Source organism: Miscanthus floridulus, chromosome 16 (assembly GCF_019320115.1).
Source record: "Miscanthus floridulus cultivar M001 chromosome 16, ASM1932011v1, whole genome shotgun sequence".
Classification (NCBI taxonomy): Eukaryota; Viridiplantae; Streptophyta; class Magnoliopsida; order Poales; family Poaceae; genus Miscanthus; species Miscanthus floridulus.
In genome coordinates, this window is record NC_089595.1 from 110,930,683 (window position 1) to 110,951,581 (window position 20,899).

The 20,899-nt window shown below is 45.4% G+C and overlaps 1 protein-coding gene across 1 annotated transcript; it reads right to left on the bottom strand.

The window, feature by feature from the left end:
- Positions 1–19,629: 19,629 nt before the first annotated feature.
- On the bottom strand, positions 19,630–20,313 carry LOC136511279 (uncharacterized). Its single transcript, XM_066505406.1, has one exon. The coding sequence runs from the start codon at positions 20,311–20,313 to the stop codon at positions 19,630–19,632; it is 684 nt and encodes a 227-aa protein (XP_066361503.1).
- Between the last annotated feature and the right edge of the window lie 586 nt (positions 20,314–20,899).

Below are 20,899 nucleotides of genomic sequence, written 5' to 3' on the forward strand. Positions count from 1 at the left end.
CAGCTACCATGAATATCAGCCGTTGAAGTGCAAGCAAATAATTTGGGAGTTAGGAATGCATGCAACCAGTAACTGGGTTGCTGTCCACACACGCTCCAGCATGCATGCAGAGAATACCAACAAGCTAGGTGCCCTAGTAGGCTTGGTTATTAATAAAAGTAGTGCTGCAACTTCCCACTACATGTTCTCAATTATTTTCCACCAAACTGAAACTCCACTAGTGCTATATATCCCTGTAATGAATGATGTGAACAGGAACTCGTGATTGCAATTTCAGAAATACCAACTCTTGGAATTCTTGTTCCAACGTGAGTCTTGAGAGGCTTGCAAACTTGATCTTTCGATTCCTGAGGGAGTTGTAGAATGCCGAACTACGGTTCACCCAGTTTGTGCCTTCACGTCTATACGGCGTGATTGCGTGGGCTGTTCGTCGGTACGTGGAAGGGTGATTGTCTTGGTAGTTCATCGCATGGACAGCCTCACGGTGCATTGCCTCTGCACCAGGTCGCGCAACGACAATTTATCAAGTTCGCAGATCCTACGAGAAGATCGGGCCACAACAACTTGCTACACATGCTGCATAGACGTGTGCACATCATCTGGTACCAGAGCCTCTGTTTACTCGTTAGGATTGTTCTTATTTTTGGTAGGATAGAGTTTATATACCTACTGTCCACTAATAGCCAAAAAAGAAAACCTACAGCCCAAATTCATACGTGCTACTGATTTTGTAGTTTGCTTTATCGAGTTTTAATCCTTTAAGATTTGTCTAGTTGCTGAATTTTTCTTTTCCACATCATTCTAGTTGTTATCATTGTTCTAATCATCAAATCACTTGCTGCATGTACCCACCCATCCCACCCTTGTTCTAATCGTCATTGCTTGCTGCATATATATAACTAAAAAAACCACCCGTTCCACCCTTGTTTTCTACCCGCCACAAATTCCCCACCTGAGTTTCTTGTTTTTGTGCTGCGCCGTCCATCTTAGTTGATCCTTATGTGCCCCTTTAGTTGAAAGTTGTGCTGCGTTTCTCACAAAGGTTAAAAGAAAAGATGTATATGGGTCAAAAGAAGGACTGAAAACAACGAGTTCTTGTTCAAAAAAAGGAAAGAAAAGAAATAAAAGAGAATTGTGTTCAGCACACCACAAAGGGGTTTGGGCAACAACAAGTTTCGGTTGGTGCAATTGGTGTTCATCTATCCACTTACTACATCTTGTTCCTTTCTTTGAGCATCTTTTCCTTTATATTTAGCAACTTAGACTTGAGTTCTTGGATTATTATTCGGTTTTGCATTACTACATTTCAGTGCATTCCATTCACATATTACCCCACCAAGCTCCACTTAAAAGCACCATGAGCTGTTGCACCGTAGTCTCTTCACTCTTCCACTACAGATTGCATCCCCGGTTCTTGCCCTTTCCAGGAAGAGAAAGAACTTGTTTAGCAAGTGGTGAGGGAGTGATTCCACATATATTCCACATATATACTGTCCTTTTTCCCCTCTACTAATATGGCAGGACGTGGAGATGGTGCCGCTGTTTCAGTGGAGGAATTCCAGGAGCTACGTACACAAATGAATGATTTGATGCAACAACTACAAACTCTCCAATTGAACATTCCTCATAGAGAACCACCACCAAATGAGGATGATGACAATGAGGATAACGAGGCACCACATCGTGCCGCTAGTCATGGACATGGACGTGGTGGGTTTGGCCATGGTTTTGGTCGTGCTCGGTGCGTTCTAGTTGGAGGTAGAGATTATGATGGTGATGATTGTGGGGGATATACCCTCGGGTACCACAAGATGGTACATGGGCCGCACCATCCGAGGTGGCCTGGCCCGTAAGATCAAGGCGTGCATAGCAAGATTACAAGTTGTACTATATATTGTAATAGTACCAAATAGGATACTTTAATTGTAACCCTCCTCCTCCAGAGTATATAAGGAGAGGCAGGGGTCCCCCTCAGGGACAGATCATACAGTATACATCTCAATACAATACACCAAAGACACAGGACGTAGGGTATTACGTCGATCAGACGGCCCGAACCTGTCTAAATCGCTGTCTCTACGCCTTGTGTCACCATCTGGTTCCAGATCACGCGCACCGTCTGCCGATAATCTACTACCTTGGGCATACCCCTAGGTAGACTGCCGACCATATTTCGTCGACAGTGGCGCGCCAGGTAGGGGGTGTGTGCGCTGATCCATGGCGAGCCAGATGGACCTCAAGATCAACATCATCCATCGGCAACTCGGCGTCGGGCAAGAGATCAGATCACTGTTCTTCACGCCGCTGTTGTCGTCAACGGGATCTGCTATTTTCCGCCGATCTCATCAATTTATTGCTATCGAGTTGAAGACGGAGTCGGTTTTCGTGTTGCTGCCACCAGATCCGATTCGATGCCCTCAGCTGCGCCTCGACGACGCAATTTCTTATCTACGTAAAGCCGTTCGTGCTGTCAGCCAAGGATCAGAGGCAAGAAGGCTTTGTCCACCCGATGCTACGCCGCTGTTCCTGATCTGGGAGCCAAGGATTAATAGTGCTGTCAGCCAAGGAAGTTATCTACTACAGCATCAATCATGAAGACGATGCATGCAAGGCTTTAGCACATGCACGTACAGATTAATCAAAGACATGCAAGCCGACTACAGATTTCCAAGGCACTTGCATGCGCGCATGCACGTACGCACCATCTCCCGGAGCATGCAAGGGCCGACTCCGAGCATACACACTACTTACTCTGACCACCGAACTGATCGAGCTCCGACCACGACCACGTCGACCACGTCCCGAGCAGCTCCGTCGAGCTCCGACCACGTCGACACCTCGACCACAAGACTACGTCGCAATGATGATCGCCGCGAAGAACGGCGCTACGACAATCACGACCACAGTCATGACGACAGCTCGAGGACTGGACAACTTCATCGCCAACGACACGTCAAGCCATCTCTCGAACATCGCAACACACCAACTACACCCACCGGTCGTCAATAAAGCTAAGTATTATTTTTAATTGAAATTTTCTTCGATCATCATATACCTCCGCCGACCACCCTTAGGGTGCGCTCTGCGTCGAATTTTCTCCATACATACAATCCAAAACATGTATAAGTTTTTACAACGGTTCGCCGATATGTTTTCCTTCCTGCTTGAGAATCCCAGAGCCGGCACTGTCTCCGGCTCCACCCCACGCGTGCATGAGAGTCCGCCCTCTGCGCTACGGGTAGTCGGCAGTCGCTCCCTGGTAACACTGGCACTCTACGCGCGGCAACGTTCTGTACCTGCCGCTACGAGATGTTGGTCAGCCCAGGGCTGGCGCATTCTTCAGGATAGGTTAATACATCGCGCTACGCCTCTACATAACAAAAGGGCTAAAAACAGCTAATGTTATTTTTCGAATATTACACCAAGTATAATTCATCGCCAACCGAACACCAAGTGTTTACTTCACCTCCTATAGAGAGGTCAATATAATTCGTACACCATCATGTATTACCGCTCTCGGTGTTTATTTTTCAGGAACACAGTTCGATCAGCGAGCTCATGCTTCAGGGTTCGCCAAGACCACTACGGTGCTCGAGGACTCTGGCCAGACCACGCTCGTGCTCGGGGACTCTGGCCAGACCACGCTCATGCTCGGGGACTCGCCAGACCACTCCGTGCTCTGGGACTTCTCGCCAGATCACTCCGAGCTCCGACCACGTCGACCACATCTTGAGCAGCTCCGCTGAGCTCCGACCACGTCTTGAGGACTTCGTCGGTCGCTCCTCGACCTGTGCTCGGGGACTGCCTCGACCACGGCTCGGGGACTTCGTCGGTCGCTCCTCGACCTGTGCTCGGGGACTGCCTCGACCATGGCTCGGGGACTTCGTCGCTCGCTCCTCGACCTGTGCTCGGGGACTGCCTCGACCACGGCTCGGGGACTTCGTCGCTCGCTCCTCGACCTGTGCTCGGGGACTGCTCGACCACTCTCCGACCATGGCTCGGGGACTTTGCATCTCGACTACATGCGACTGGCGACTCGCATATAGTTGGGATATTTTTTCTCACTTAGACCTTGCTACAAGGCTCATACCTCGCCTTCCAGCAAGCTCGGGGACTACATCGGTACGATGCACCTGTCGGTGCATCTCGTATCGCCTGTACGACGATTGGGTTCTCAATTTAACTGGGAATTCTTTTTAGACCCTGGCACCACGTGCCTAAGTCACCTACTACCAGGCTCAGGGACTAAGTGGGCACACTTCACCTTGCGGTGAATGTGCTTGTTTTTCGACCACTACGCCTCTGATGATCAAAGATGCTACGCTTCAAGACGCACTTACATTTCTTTTCAGAAATACAAGTGGGCACACTTCCTGGGACGGAAATCTATTTCTTTTTTCTTAAGAGCACCATACATTCTTCGGACAACCTCCTTCTCCGGCGACAACGGTGGTCGGAGATGTCAAGAACTCAAGCCTCACTATTCGGAGAAGGTTGAAATGGCGTGTCGCATCAGAATACATGGCGCTCGGGGACTAGCTATGGGGGATATACCCTCGGGTACCACAAGATGGTACATGGGCCGCACCATCCGAGGTGGCCTGGCCCGTAAGATCAAGGCATGCATAGCAAGATTACAAGTTGTACTATATATTGTAATAGTACCAAATAGGATACTTTAATTGTAACCCTCCTCCTCCAGAGTATATAAGGAGAGGCAGGGGTCCCCCTCAGGGACAGATCATACAGTATACATCTCAATACAATACACCAAAGACATAGGACGTAGGGTATTACGTCGATCAGACGGCCCGAACCTGTCTAAATCGCTGTCTCTACGCCTTGTGTCACCATCTGGTTCCAGATCACGCGCACCGTCTGCCGATAATCTACTACCTTGGGCATACCCCTAGGTAGACTGCCGACCATATTTCGTCGACAATGATGATATGTTGTCCGACATGGATGATCATCGACATGGTGGTGTCCATCATGGTTATCGTGACCGCCATCGTCGTCGTAATGATGATGGTTTAAGAAACGTGAAAGTGTCTATTCCCCCTTTCAGTGGATAGGAGAATGCTGATGCTTATTTTGAATGGGAGACCAAGGTGTAACAAATATTTGATTTGTATGAATACTCTGCTGAAAAGAAGGCAAAGCTTGCAGCCATTGAGTTTAAAGGCTATGCCATAACTTGGTGGAATAAGGTCTATACTGAATATCAGAGAGTTGGGCATGTTCGTATAACTTGGGAAGACATGAAGAGAGAAATGCGACGTTGTTTTGTTCCAGCATATTACTCTCATGATCTACATTTGAAGCTGAAACATCTTATGCAAGGTACTCGTACTGTTGATGAATATTTTCAAGAATTGGAAATGTGTGTACTTCGTACAGGGATAACTGAAGATGAGGAATCCACAATGGCTCGGTTTCTAGTTGGCCTCAATAAACCCATTGCTGATAAAGTGGATATGACAACCTACACATGTCTCACCGAGTTGGTTCATTTTGCAAAGAGGGCTGAAAGGCAAATTGCTACGTCTTACAAATACAATGCTTCATGGCATCATTCCCAACAGCAAGGGGATGTCATGCCTCAATTCCAACAGCAAGGAGCTACAACGCCCAAATCTTCATCTCGTGGAGCAAATAGATATCTTCCAACTTCTTCCAAACAATTGGATGTGAAAGGTAAAGCTATGAGTTCAAGTTAGCCCACTTCTTCTACTGCAGCCACCCAACGCAAGACAAGCAAGATTGAGTGTTTTAAGTGTGGTGGTCATGGGCATAAGCAAGCTGAATGTCCCAATCGTCGTACTATTATTGCACTTGCTGATGGTTCTTATGATTCCCAAAGTGAAGAGGAGGATGAGTTTAACAATGTATTTGCATATCTTAATCTTGACACTTGTGAGTATTCAGCAGAGGATGGTACATTTGAACTAGGTCTAAATTGTTTAGCCATTCAACCTATTCCAACTTTTGCTCACAATGACCTATTACAAGATGTTGTTTCTCCATCTTTCGATGAGATTACTAGTGATGATTTTGATGAGTTGCTTGCTGATTTTCCTGATTTGACGCGTTCTATAATGAACACACCATCTCCTTCTTTGGTGGTGAGGCGAGTTATTTCCACTCAATTTGTTGCTGCTGAACAAGGACAACGCCATAATTTGTTTCAATCCAGATGCAAAGTGAAAGGACAAGTGTGTCGTTTCATCATAGATGGTGGGAGCTGCAATAATATTGTTAGTGCTTTGCTTGTTGAGAAGCTTGGCTTGCAGCCACGTCACCATCCACATCCATACCATATGCAATGGTTGAATAATTCTGGGACAGTTAAGGTTTCAGCCATAATTCGTTTGTCATTTTCCATTGGTGATTATCATGGAGAGGTGGATTGTGATATTGTCCCCATGCAAGCATGCCATTTGCTGCTTGGTCGGCCCTGGCAATTTGATGTGGACTCGGTGCATTTTGGATGATCTAACAAACACACTTTCATTCACAATGACAAGAAGGTGGTTCTTATTCCATTATCTCTAGAGGAGATACATGCTTCAGATATGGCTCGCAAGAAAAGAGAGGAATCTGACAAAAGAAAATTGAGTGAGATCCCCAACACAAGTAAGGGAGAGAGTTCTAACCCATCTAGCCACATAAAGACTCATGCCAATCCTAAACAGCCACGCCACACTGAGTGTCTCTTTTTGAGCAAGAGTGATATGAGAGAAGTGAGAAACACCACAACCCCATTCTTTGTGCTCTTGCACAAGGAGGTCCTACTTTCAACTAACGATTTACCTTCATCGCTGCCTAGTGTTGTTCTTGATCTCTTACAGGACTTCGAAGATGTTTTTCCCGATGAGATACCAGCTGGACTTCCTCCACTTCGTGGAATTGAGCATCAAATTGATTTGGTACTAGGTGCTTCTCTTCCAAATTGTCCAGCCTACCGCACCAATCCCATAGAGATAAAGGAAATTCAGCGATAGGTAAAAGAGCTTTTGGACAAAGGGTATGTTCGTGAATCCTTATCACTATGTGATGTTCCCGTTCTTTTAGTTCCAAAGAAAGATGGCTCTTGGCGCATGTGTGTTGATTGTCGTGCTATCAATGCTATAACTGTTTGATATCGCCATCCCATTCCATGACTTGATGACATGTTAGATGAATTGAGTGGTTCCATCATTTTCACCAAGATTGATTTGCGTAGTGGCTATCATCAAATCCGCATGAAACTTGGTGATGAATGGAAAACAGCGTTTAAAACTAAAATTGGTCTCTATGAATGGCTTGTAATGCCATTTGGCTTGACAAATGCTCCTTCAACTTTTATGCGCTTAATGAACCATGTTTTACGAGCTTTCATTGGCAAGTTTGTAGTTGTTTATTTTGATGATATTCTGATCTATAGCAAATCATTTGTTGAACATCTTGATCATATCCGTCAAGTACTTACTGTTTTGAGGGAAGAGAAATTGTATGGCAACATTGCTAAGTGCACCTTTTGCACAGACCGTGTTGTTTTCCTTGGCTTTGTTGTTTCCGCAGATGGTATTCAGGTTGATGAAGAGAAGGTTAAAGCAATACAGGATTGGCCTACACCGGTAAATGTGAGCTAAGTTCAAAGCTTTCATGGTCTTGCAAGTTTCTATAGGCGTTTTGTCAAAAATTTCAGCACCCTCGCTGCACCCCTTAACAATCTCATAAAGAAGGATGTTCCATTCACGTGGGGCCATGACAAAGACCAAGCATTTCACACACTAAAAACACAGCTTTGTGAAGCACCACTGCTACAACTTCCTAATTTTGGTAAGACATTTGAGATCGAATGTGATGCAAGTGGTATTGGCATAGGAGGTGTATTGCTGCAAGAAGGTAAACCTGTTGCCTACTTTTCTGAAAAGCTAAATGGCCCACATCTGAATTACTCGGTTTATGACAAAGAGCTTTATGCCTTAGTTCGTGTTTTGGAAGTTTGGCACCATTACTTGTTACCTAAAGAATTTGTAATTCATTCTGATCATGAAGCATTGAAATATCTTAAAAGCCAAGGCAAGCTAAACCGTCGACATGCTAAATGGATTGAGTTCATTGAAACATTTCCCTATGTTGTCAAACATAAGCGTGGTAAAGATAACATTGTTGCCGATGCCTTGTCTAGAAGATGTGCATTGATTACACAACTAGATACAAAAGTGCTTGGTTTGGAATCCATTAAAACACTTTATGCTGTTGATGCTGATTTTAACGAACCTTTCTCTTGTTGCATTGATGGAAAAGGTTGGGATAAATATTATGTGCATGATGGCTTCTTGTTTTGGACTAACAAAATATGCATTCCAGCTTGTTCGATTCATCAAGTTCTTTTGTAGGAAGCACATGCAGGTGGACTGGCTGGTCATTTTGGTGTCAAAAAGACATTGGACATGCTCTCTGATCATTTCTTTTGGCCACATATGCGACGTGATGTCCAGCGGCACATTGGGTGCTGCATCGTTTGCTTGAAAGCTAAGTCCTGCCTCAATCCCCATGGTTTATATACTCCATTACCTATTCCACATGTACCTTGGGAAGATATATCTATGGACTTTGTTCTGGGGTTACCTCGGTCTCAGAGGGGGAGGGATTCTATTTATGTTGTTGTAGATCGCTTTTCTAAAATGGCACATTTTATCCCATGTCATAAGAGCGATGATGCTTCACACATTGCTGATTTGTTTTTCAGGGAGATCATTCGTTTACATGGAGTTCCAAAGACTATTGTTTCAGACTAGGATACAAAATTTCTCAGCTACTTTTGGAAGACATTGTGGGCTAAGCTTGGCACAAAGTTGTTATTTTCAACCACTTGTCATCCACAAACGGATGGGCAAATAGAAGTTGTCAACCGTACCTTGTCAACCATGTTGCGTGCTGTGTTGAAAAAGAATTTGAAGCTTTGGGAAGACTGCCTTCCACATGTTGAATTTGCTTATAACAGGGCAGTCCATTCTACAACAAACTCTTGTCCTTGAAATTGTTTATGGGTTTAAACCGCATACTCCCATGGATCTTTTGCCTTTACCATTATAGGAACAAGTTAACTTGGATGCTACGAAAAGATCAAACTTTATCAAGCGGTTACATGTGGAGACAAGAAAGAATATTGAGAAGAAATCAGCACAATATGCAAAGCAAGCAAACAAAGGTAAGAAGAAGGTTACATTCCAGCCAGGAGATATTGTATGGTTGCATCTACGCAACGATCGCTTTCCCCAACAGCGTAAGAGTAAGTTATCCCCTAGGGGTGATGGTCCGTTCAAGGTTCTCCAATAGATAAATGATAATGCTTACAAACTTAAGCTGCCACCTGAATATTCCAATGTAAGTACCACATTCAATGTCAAAGACTTGCTTCCATTTCCTGGTGAGCCTGAGTCGAGGACGACTCCTTCCCAAGAGGGGGAGGCTAATGAAGACATTCCTAGCATTCACTCATCTCCAAATGAAGCTACACTTGATATAGCTGGTCCAATTACAAGGAGTAGAGCTAAACAATTGGAGAAGGAAATTCATTCTCAGGTGAACGCTAACCTTATGCTTAATAATCAGATTACATTGAATGAACCTATGCTTTTGAGTACTTGTTTCAATGTTTTTACGAATGATGGAGTGCACGAACAAGCATGGGATGATGATGGATTCTACCCGCCAAATATATGCATGGAACCTGGACGTGCATGAGAGAGGAAAGGCCATTCAACTACCATGAATATCAGCCGTTGAAGTGCAAGCAAATAATTTGGGAGTTAGGAATGCATGCAACTAGCAACTGGGTTGCTGTCCACACATGCTCCAGCATGCATGCAGAGAATACCAACTAGCTAGGCGCCCTAGTAGGCTTGGTTATTAATAAAAGTAGTGCTACAACTTCCCACTACATGTTCTCAATTATTTTCCACCAAACTAAAACTCCACTAGTGCTATATATCCCTGTAATGGATGACGTGAACAGGAACTATTGCAATTTCAGAAATACTAACTCTTGGAATTCTTGTTCCAGCATGAGTCTTGAGAGGCTTGCAAACTTGTTCTTTTGATTCCTGAGGGAGTTGTAGAACGCCGAACTGCGGTTCACCTAGTTTGTGCCTTCATGTCTATACGGCATGATTGCATGGGCTGTTCGTCGGTACGTGGAAGGGTGATTGTCTCGGTAGTTCATCGCGTGGATAGCCTCGCAGTGCATTGCCTCTTCACCAGGTTGCGCAACGACAATTTATCAAGTTCGCAGATCCTATGAGAAAATCGGGCCACAACAACTTGCTACACGTGCTGCATAGACATGTGCACATCAGTTAAAGAAAATAAGTCTAAAAGATTACCAATGTCATCTGTCATGTGCGTATCAAGACCCCAGACGTGCTGACCAAGATCAGCACCTTGATCCAAACAGCATGGAGCAAGCTGATAGCACACCGATGAGACATAGCAAGATTCGACCGCCAAGGGAGTCCCCAGCTTAGCTGGTGACTCTTGCACAAAGAATCCGAATGCTGAGTCCCTAGCTTAGCTGGCGATGAAGCGATGAACAATCCAACCAGTTGGTTGGCGAAGAATCGAGCACCAAGCAGCCCAACCAACTGGTCAGCGGTGAAGTGAGCGCCAAGTAGAAGTGAGTGCAGAACAGTCCGACCAGCTAGTTGGCGATGAAGGTCATGAACCTAGCGGTCCGACCAGTTGATCGGCGGAGAAAACAACGTCGAAGCTTGCCGGAGACATCAACCTTAGGTGAAGTGTACACACTTAGGCTTCGTTGACGAAGTTAGATGATCATCATCCATGACTTAGTCAAAGAGGATGTTAGTATTGATACATCTACCGCAAGGTGTAATGTATACATTGTAGTCCTCGAGCCTAACAGTAGGTGAACAATGCACCTGGTGTCAGGATCAAAGAAGTACTATGATTAATTAATCAGAATAACTGAGTCCCCAGCTTAGCCGAGCACATAGCGAGCCCCTAGCTTAGCTGAAGACCAGTAAGAGAAAAAACAATACACTCATGGCTAGGTAAAGTGTACACACTTAGTCCCCGAGCCTGCTATAAGATAGAGTAGTATCTTGTAGCAGGATCAAAGAAACAAGTGAAAAGGACAAAATCCCCATACTTAGCACTGGATATTGGAGTAAAATTTGGAGTGCCGAGCACTTAAAAATAAAGAAAAAATGAAGAGTGCTTAGCACTTTTACCGTTGGAGAACATGGAGAGTGCTTAGCACTTAAACCATAGAGAAAATAGAGAGTGCTTAGCACTTTTACCATGGAGAACATGGAGAGCACTTAGCACTTTTACCATTGGAGAACATGGAGAGTGCTTAGCACTATACCATGGCAAACATGGAGAGTGCTTAGCACTTAACCATGACAAAATTTGGAGAGTGCTTAGCACTTAACCGTGATGAAATTTGGAGAGTGCTTAGCACTTAAACCGTGGAGAAAATGGGGAGTGCTTAGCACTTTTACCATGGAGAAAATGGAGAGTGCTTAGCACTATACCATGGCAAAATTGGAGAACATGGAGAGTGCTTAGCACTATACCATGGCGAAATTGAAGAACATGGAGAATATTGGAGAACATGGAGATCATTGGAGAACATGAAGATCATTGGAGAGTGCTTAGCATTTAACCGTGGTGAAATTGGAGAACATGGAGAGTGCTTAGCACTATACCGACGAGACATGTGGGGCATTCTATCCCAAGATTCTTGTGCACTCTAAGGAATATGGGCATCACCAAGGAGCCACTGCCGCCTGCTCATGACGTAGGGTGCTATTGCTCGTGCACATTTAGGTGCTAAGTCAAGGACATGGCTGTTTCTGGATAACACAAATGAAAGCATGACTGGTCGACGGTGATGAAATTGCCCAGCCCTCAAGCTTTTCTGGCCTATTGTTATGATGGCGGTCGTTGTTGTCACAACACCGTTCTTCGTGGCTATCATCATCGTGGCACAGGGCGCGGCTTGCTTACGACTTAGGTGGCTCACTTAGCAGCTTGCTTGGCGGCTCGAGTAGCTCGATGGCACGGCGGCATGGGGGCACGATGGCTCAAGTGACTTGGTAGGTCAGTGGCACGGTGGCATGAGCGGCTCGGTGACATGACGACACGGCGGTTCATCGGCTCAACGACTACATAGAGTCATAGGCAAATTGGCGTAATCGGAGCCTGGTGGAGTCAATTCGTGTGGGGAGGCTAAGCCCTTGAGCGTGTCCGATCGAGGCGAGGGCGTAGTCCGATTTGAATGGCGATAGTATACACCATCTTAAAGATGTTTAGCATGGAGAAATAGGTAATTTGAGAAAAAATATGGAAAATAAATAGAGAAAGCATAGGGCCACCGTTGCTGTTGCAGTTATCAAGGTAGATAAAGTTATATATATGTTAGAATATACAATGGAAAAAACCATGACTTAGCTCATTTGGATTGATGACGTTGGGGTTGCGTTTTGTGAGTGTAGATCGATAGCAAGGGAATTTATTTCTTGCATGCATGCTCGAGGGTCATCCTTTGCTTTTTGATGTTGATCTTTGTGAAAATCACAATGCATCGTCGTGAGTTGCCTTGTAATGTTGAGTCAATAGCGAGGACCACACGAGCCGTTGATGAGGGCCGACGAGCACCGCCGAAGGATGATGACGAGTCAATGTCGGGTGATGTAGCCAAATTCTTGAAGTTGACCTACATGCTGCTGTCTTGCCACATGTAGCTGCCTACATGATTGGTGCCAACGAAGCGCAGCGTTGGACATCTAGAGAACTCTTACAAAGAGCGATGTGCCTTGGAGCCTTGAGTTGAGATCACCGTCTCACAGAGCCGAGTCATCGCGTAGATGGTGATGATGATAGAAAATTCCCATCTGGTTCTCCCTAAGTGTAGCTGACGATGAAGCGATAGGCAATCTGACCAGTTGGTTGGCAAAGAATTGAGCACCGAGTAGCCCAACCAACTGGTTGATGACTAAGTCAGCGCCGAATAGTCTAATCAACTAGTCGGTTATTGCATTATGGAATATCTTAAACACAGAGATATTAAACATGGAGACATTTAATTATGGAAAATAACCGGAGAAATAATAATTAGAGGAGCATGGCGAAAACTCAGAGAAAATAATTGGAGAAAGCTGTATTAAATGCAAATATAGTAGATGTACTTAGCTTTAGTCAAAATGTCTGATCGGCGGCGTATGACATTATCTGGTCGGCATCAACAAAATTGCCTGACCCTCGAGCTTTTTAGCCTGTCATCATGGCGACGGTCGTGGTCGTCATAGCACCGTTCTTCACGGCGATCAATATTGCGACGCGGAATGCGGTTAGAGGAGCCATTTTGTTTCGGTGATCAAGACACTTAGCGAGTGTGATCACATTTTGGTTAGATAGTCGTACTATTAAGAGGGGTGAAACTCATATTGAAATGCGGTTATCAAAGTGCCACTAGATGCTCTAACTCATTGCATATGCATTTAGGATCTAGTGGAGTGCTAACACCCTTGAAAATGTTTGTGAAAATATGCCAACATATGTGCACAAGGTGATACACTTGGTGGTCGGCACATTTGAGCAAGGGTTAGAAACTTCACTAGCGGAGTGTCCGCCTGTAGAGTGTGGACAGTCCGACGGTGCCACCGGCGCCCTAGACAGAAAAGACAGAGGTTCACAGAGTGACCGGACACTGGTGGTGTAGTGACCAGACGCTGGGTTTAGAGTCTGGACAGTAGCAATAGTGAACACGCATCTCGGTCTTATGACCAGACGCTGGCGTGAAGAGTGACCAGACGCTGGCTGGGTGCATCCGGTCAGTGCTGACGTATGCTGACATGAGGCGCATAGAGAAAACGTTGAGTGACCGGACGCCGGGTGAGTCCAGTCATGCATGACTGGACGCGTCTGGTTGTGGATTTCCATGAATGAATGCTTACTGGAAACGATCGAACGCTGGGGGTCCAGCATCCGGTCACTTCACCGCAGTGCGTTCGGTCATCACTTGACCATTAAGATCGGGCGATCGACGTTTGAAGCCGATGACACGTGGCAAGCATCGGGTGACTAGACGCTGGGGTCCTACGTCTGGTCGAACTGACCAGAGCATCCGATCACCTCGAGTTGTGCCCAGTGAAGGGGTACAACGGCTCTATTTCGTGGGGGCTTCTATTTAAGCCCTATGGCCGTCTCAAGCTCACTCTCTTGGTATTTGCATTGACATAGAAACCTTGTGAGCTTAGCCAAAGCCCTCCCACTCATCTCCATCATTGTTTCATCATCATTGTGAGATTGGGAGAGAATCCAAGTGCATTGCTTGAGTGATTGCATCTAGAGGCACTTGGCATTCGTGTTTCGCTATGGGATTCACTTGTTACTTTTGGTGGTTGCCGCCACCTAGACAACTTGGAGCAGCGAGGATTGTTGAGCGGAGGTTGGTGATTGTCTCTGGCTTCGATTGTGGTGATTATGAGGGGTCTTATGCCTTCCCCGGTGGAGAGCCAAAAAATAACTCTAGTGGATTGCTCGTGTTATTGAGTTACCTCACTTGAGGGTAGGTTCTTGCGGTGTCCAATTGTATGGACGAGATTCGTGCAACACCTCTTAGCCGCCGAACCACCAAGTGTTGGTCGACACAACGGGGACTAGCGTGTCGGCAAGCACGTGAACCTCGGGAGAAAAATTGATTGTCTCTTGCTCTTTGATATTCTCCTGGTGATTGATTTGGTATTCATCTTATGATTGGTTCACTCCCCTACACGGTGGTATAATCACCCTACTCACTCATTTATATTCTTGTAAACTAGTTGTGGCTAGCTCTTTAGTGTAATTAGAATTGAGAGCTTGCTTTGTTATTTTAAGTTCATCCAGTGGAGCTCTTTAGAGTAGCAAGATTGAGAGCTCTTAGTGAGTAGTAACATTGCAAGTTGTGTGTCTAGTAATCATTGCAACTAGAATTATTGGATAGGTGGCTCGCAACCCTTGTAGAGCTAGAGCAAGTTTGCATTTCGCTATTTGTCATACTAATCAAATTGCTCTAGTTGACTTGTAGATCTTAAATAGGCTATTCACCCCCCTCTAGCCATATTAGGACCTTTCACATGTGTACTCACCTATGGTAAAGATTGGGAGAAAAGCCTATCTTATGCACAGTTCTCATACAACAATAGCTACCAAGCAAGCTTAGGTATGTCACCTTTTGAAGCCCTATATGGAAGGAAATGTAGGACCCCATTGATGTGGTCAAAAGTTGAAGAACGAACCTTACTTGGACCTGCCTTCATAAAGCAAGCAGAAGATCGTGTGGCTGAGATCAGGAAAAAATTTGAAGGAAGCACAATCACGGCAGAAGAGCTATTCTAATAAAATAAGATGGGAGTTAAGTTTTGTAGTTGGAGATTTTGTGTATCTCAAAGTTTCTCATATTCGAGGGACTCGAAGGTTCCAAATCAGAGGTAAACAAGCACCTCGGTATATCTGATGATACCAAGTGTTGCAAAGGATTGGAGCCAGTAGCCTACCATATTCAACTACCTGAAGAAATGTCAGATATACACAATGTATTTCATGTCTCTCAATTGAAGAAATGCCTTAGAGTACCGGAGGAACAAATATCACCAGATGCTGTCGATTTACAATATGATCTCAGATATCAAGAAGTTTCAATCAAAATCCTAGACATAGTCACCAAGCAAGCCAGGATGAAAACATTTTGAATTTGTCGTGTTCAGTGTAGCAGACATACCAAAGTAGAGGCTACCTAGGAAAGAAAAGATGTCCTGAAGAAAGAGTTCCCCCACATGTTTAGGAGGCAGTCTAATCTCGGGGATGAGATTTCTTTTAAGTGAGGTAGGTTTGTAACGTCGGAGAATTCAAATCTTAAAATCACTCGTAAAATATTTTCAAAACCTATTTCAAAAACTAAAATCATTTGAACTCTATTTAAATTTTCTTACTACATGAATCCACCTCATGTATAACTTTCTGTCCCTTCGTCCAAATATACATTCTGCACGTGGCCCCAGAATATCTCGTGCCGTCTCCCACCTCTCTCACTCATGCGCGCTCCGCTCACCGTGGCACGACAGCACCCACGTGCACTGGCCCTGCCACTACGGCCGCGGCGCACCCACGCCTAGACCCCCTCGCCGACCACAGTGCCTGTGCACCACCGTGACATCGTGGGCCCTTCCTCCCACTCCCTCCCTTCTTCATCGCACTGGAGCAGCACCAGCAGTTACGACGCAAGCAGCTCAGAGCCCTCATACAGCAAGTAAACGCGCACAGGCAGTACACTAGCATTTATCAAGCACACACGTTGCCCAGCATCACGTACACAAGCTGCAGAACCCATGCTCGTAGCCGCTTGCGTGCCGACCGGCCACTGCCCTCGCTAGACGCCGCTGCCGCACGTCGTGCTGCCCGGCGTCAACTGTGTCGTCGCCTCAGCGCCATAGCCGCCCACTACTCACCTTGTCCCGTCGCCCTGCAAGAGCTGCTGCCGCACATCGTGGCCGTCCTTCCGAGAACCCACACTGCCATGGCCATGCCGGGGCGCTGGACGTCGAGCTGAGCCCGGGTGGTACAACGACCTCCTCTAGCCTATAAAAGGCGACGCCGAGCTGCTCTCCTCCACCACGCCGAGATTCCGAGCCGTCCCGCTCCGCCGCTCACCTGCTCCCTCCTCAAATCGAGCCCTCCCTGTTTTTCCCGAGCCCCAGCTCGCTTTGTCAATCTCCGACGCCCGGCAGTCTTCCCCCGATTTCTTCCACGGTGAGCACCTCCAGACCCTCCTCCACCTCCCCAAAGTCGCAGCCCTCCTTGCCTTTGCCTGTGCCGAGCTGCTACCGAGCTTCAGAACTCGCTCATGGCGGACGAGAGCGAGGAAGACAAAGCCGGACCCGTACCCCCTTCTGTTCTCCGTAGCCACCCCCTCTCTCTCATATTGGCCGACTGGCTTATTTTTTCAGCCAGAACGAAGTCCTCTCACATGTGGGCCTAAAACCAAAGGGCCGAAGCCCATTTATTAGAACCAGCAAGCACAAGGATCACTTCTCCAGCAGCCACGTGCACGAACCCACCACCCTGGCCAATCACGTGCATACAAATAATCACTTTTCATCAAACAACCAACCATATTCTAAAATCCATATCCCCACCATCCAAACTCCGATTCCATCGTTTCTTCTTTCTAAATTTATCCAAACTCTATCCTCCATATAAATTTTATGATTTTAGAGTTCATTTGAATAAGTGTCTATATTTGATTGTGTTTGTTTGCGCGTTCTAGCTGACGAAGTGAACGAGGGCCGGAGAACAAGGACGTCGGAGACGAGTACCGCGAGTTCGACGCCGAGGACCCGAACTACTAGCAGGAGTTTCTCGAGGACACCGATGGAGGTAAGTCCAATCTAATCCCCTTGATGCATATTGATCTCATTTTTAAACAAACCCGTGGAAGCCATTTTAAATACTGCATGTACAATATACGCACGAGATATTTTCGTTGTTTAGCTAAATCCGTTTGAATAGCCATCCTTGAATCAATATTACCAATAAATATCTTGTTCAAACCTAAGAATAAATAATATGATATGATGAAATATCGTTATTGAGTATGCTTAGGACTTGGTACCCATCATGTATACTCATCACTATGATTTCTGAAATACAATGATTTTAAATGAAAACTGTGTGAGTGGTGAGGATAAGTTATGGGTATTGTGAAAGGATTAATGAACAACTTATAGATGGGGATTACCCTAGAGATAGAGCGGATCGGATCCCTTTTGTGGGATGTCGTGGTGTTGTGGCTTGTACCTTTTGTGGTTAAGCATGAAGATATCCGTCTTGTCTCGATTAAGGACTGAGTTAATAATTCATCTCACCTAACTCATTTTATCGTACAACCACTCGACCTTGTATGTGGCAGGGCTTAGTCTAAATCCTCCTAGTTGGTATGGTAATCACTTGGAGGTAGGTGTGCAACGGGACACTAAGAGATGTCTGTGGAAACTGAGGAATTGCATGAAATGTAATGAGCTCTGCAAATTGTTGTATTATGATATTGTTGCCTTACTGTGCCGTGGTGAGCGCCAGTATTCAGCTATGGAGGGTAATGGCTCTAATGGATCTGTGCTTTTTAGGACGGTGTTAAGTTACGGTATTCTACTTGTGGTGAAAGTGTATAACCTCTACAGAGTGTAAAATTTATCCGGATAGCTGTGTCCATGGTCTGGGACGGGTTATGGTTTGGTTTCAACAACTAGATGGGTTGGGATGAGTGAAAACATGTGCGTGTGTGATTTTGGAAACAAGTGGTTACCGACCATGTGTTGTGGGAACAGAGTGTTCAGCAGCACTTAAAATTGTGATAAACTCCCTTTTTCATAATTGCTCTTATATATAGAAAATATGTCTTTTTGCAAAGGTATTTGTGAAATAAAACAATGCATGTGTCAAAAAGATAGCTTTATGCAAATAAAACTAAGCCTTATCCTTGATTTATCAATATGCATACTAGTATAGTGCCCGTGCTAACGCTACGGCTTCATTTTAGGGATGTACATGAAAACAACCAAACAACGATTTGTTTTCAGAGTTTAACTTTCACACAATTATATATGACCATGTATATACAATTCGGGAAACATTTACACGTAACAACGCATAATAAAGTTATTTCTCGTATTAACCATATAATTTACAATCTACCTAACTCCTTAAACATGTCTTGGAGATCTTCATGGTCACTTCATGCAAACTTCGTCCCAAATAATCAAAGATGACGTACCAAGCTTCTTAAAATAGATATATCTTCTTAAAGTAATTCTATAATTCACTTTTGATAAATGAAAGAAAAAATTATATTTGATCTTTTTTTAAAATTAAATAGTAGATAGGTAGTGTGCCCGTGCGTTGCTATGGGATAACTAACAATTTATACTAAAAACACACGGATCGCACGATAAGATAATAGTACTATTAAATTAAATACCAACGTTAAAGTGACATTTAATCCAAAAAGCAAAGTTTATGAATTTAACACAGTCACAAAGTGAGCGGCGTCGTAGGCTCACAAACTCTAGAGCTTCTAGAGATTGGGTCGAATCCAACCTAGAGCCTCAAAATCCTACATCTTTTCTTGGACGGGCTTCACTTTGGATGCGCCGGTAGCAATATCAATGATCTCCAGTCGATGGACCAAGTCGTATGGATCCTCATATAATGGCTCAGACATGTAGATTTTATTCTCCTTTTACTTGGATACACTTGTTCCACTAAAGTTTTTATTGAAATGTTTAGACACGAACAGTGTCTGATCACCGATGTTCCTCACCCTGGACCACTCCAGCATATGGTTGTGGAGGTTGCACTTGTAGATCACACCGTTGTAGGTTAAGCTCTATGTCTCGTGGAGCATGCTCACCATGGCACCCACAATGTGCAGCTCACCATTTGATTCTAGGTAGCTACGGTGGTAGAGCTCCACAGGTGGCAACAGCGATGGCAGTAGCATCACGGTTGGAGTAGCATCGGCGGTGTTGCTGCTGCAAACGGAGATTTCTCCAGTGCAATCGATCGCCATGGAGAACTCTAGTTTGGTGTCGAGCAGTGTCCATGCGCTGTCGACTCTAACCCGGCAGAACGCGACCTCCGTGGAGCATCTAAGCATGGCCATGGCACGCACTCGCGGTCAATGGCGTCAGGCGGCGCCGAGAGCACGATCTCACAGAAGAACATGTCCCTCATGTCTTTTAGCTTGATGGCTCTGCCTACGGCATTCGTGTCCCCGTAGCCGTTGGTGGGATGGAGGACCCACCGACCATGGACCCTAGACACATGTTCCGATGAGGACACCGCCGCGACATGTTCGCCTGCTGGCGGGAGCTCAACGCGGGGAGCACGGGCACGGGCACTGGCGAATGGATTCAGCAGCATCACGGACGCCGCCTCGTCCATGAGCGCCAGCCACCCACACGAGGAGCCGCATGCCACCTTTCCGCGCACGTCGGGCAGCGTCTTGGACAATACCTTCTTTTCTAGGACATAGTAGAAGCTGACGCGGTCTGAGTTAGGGTCAAACGGGAGCAGCAGGAGTGGCTCGAAGGTCGCAAATGGGACGGTGGCGCGCCATGGGGAGCAAGCAGATTGGAAGGACGCCACGTCATGGCCTGACACAAGACGCTGCCCGATGGACTCAAGGAGATCCTCTGGTAGGCCGGATCTCCAGTCAGGGAGAGGTAGGGACCTTCTCTTGGGACTAGGAGGCTGAGCCATGGAAGACAGATGACATCAACTATGGTTCAGGCAAGAAACAACAAGCGAGGGCGATGAAACACGTGAGCGTGAAACCAAATGAATGGAGGAAAAAGTTGTCCCATTTGCAAATCTAAGAGGGGAAGTAATTAAATGTAGCCAGATTTGGCAAGGTTCTCAGAAATGCAAAGATGTTCCTTTTGTCTTAATTCTCTTTCCTTTTGTGTTAGTTCTCTTTCCTTTTGCTCGTTGCCATGTATGCTGGTGCATGCAAACATGCAATGTGTATATAGACAGCACAATAATTTTCTACTTCCTATTTTGTCATGATTCCTCTATAGTGCCCGTGCTAACGCTATGGATTTATCTTGGAGACGCACATAAAAACAACCAATGTTTTTTTTTCTATAATTCAACTTTTACACAATATCTTTGAGCACGTATACAATTCAGGAAACTAAGAAGTCATAGTAAAGTTTTTTCTTATATAACCATTTAAGTTATATTCTGTCTAAGTCCTTAATCAGTAATTAAGATGTCGTAGGATCGCAGGCGTGGGCAGACGAACGAACCAAAATAAATGTCGCACCAAAAAATATCCACACTT

Coding starts and splice junctions, on each gene's coding strand:
- LOC136511279 (XM_066505406.1), bottom strand. CDS start 20,313: ATGGCTCAGCCTCCTAGTCCCAAGAGAAGGTCCCTACCTCTCCCTGAC.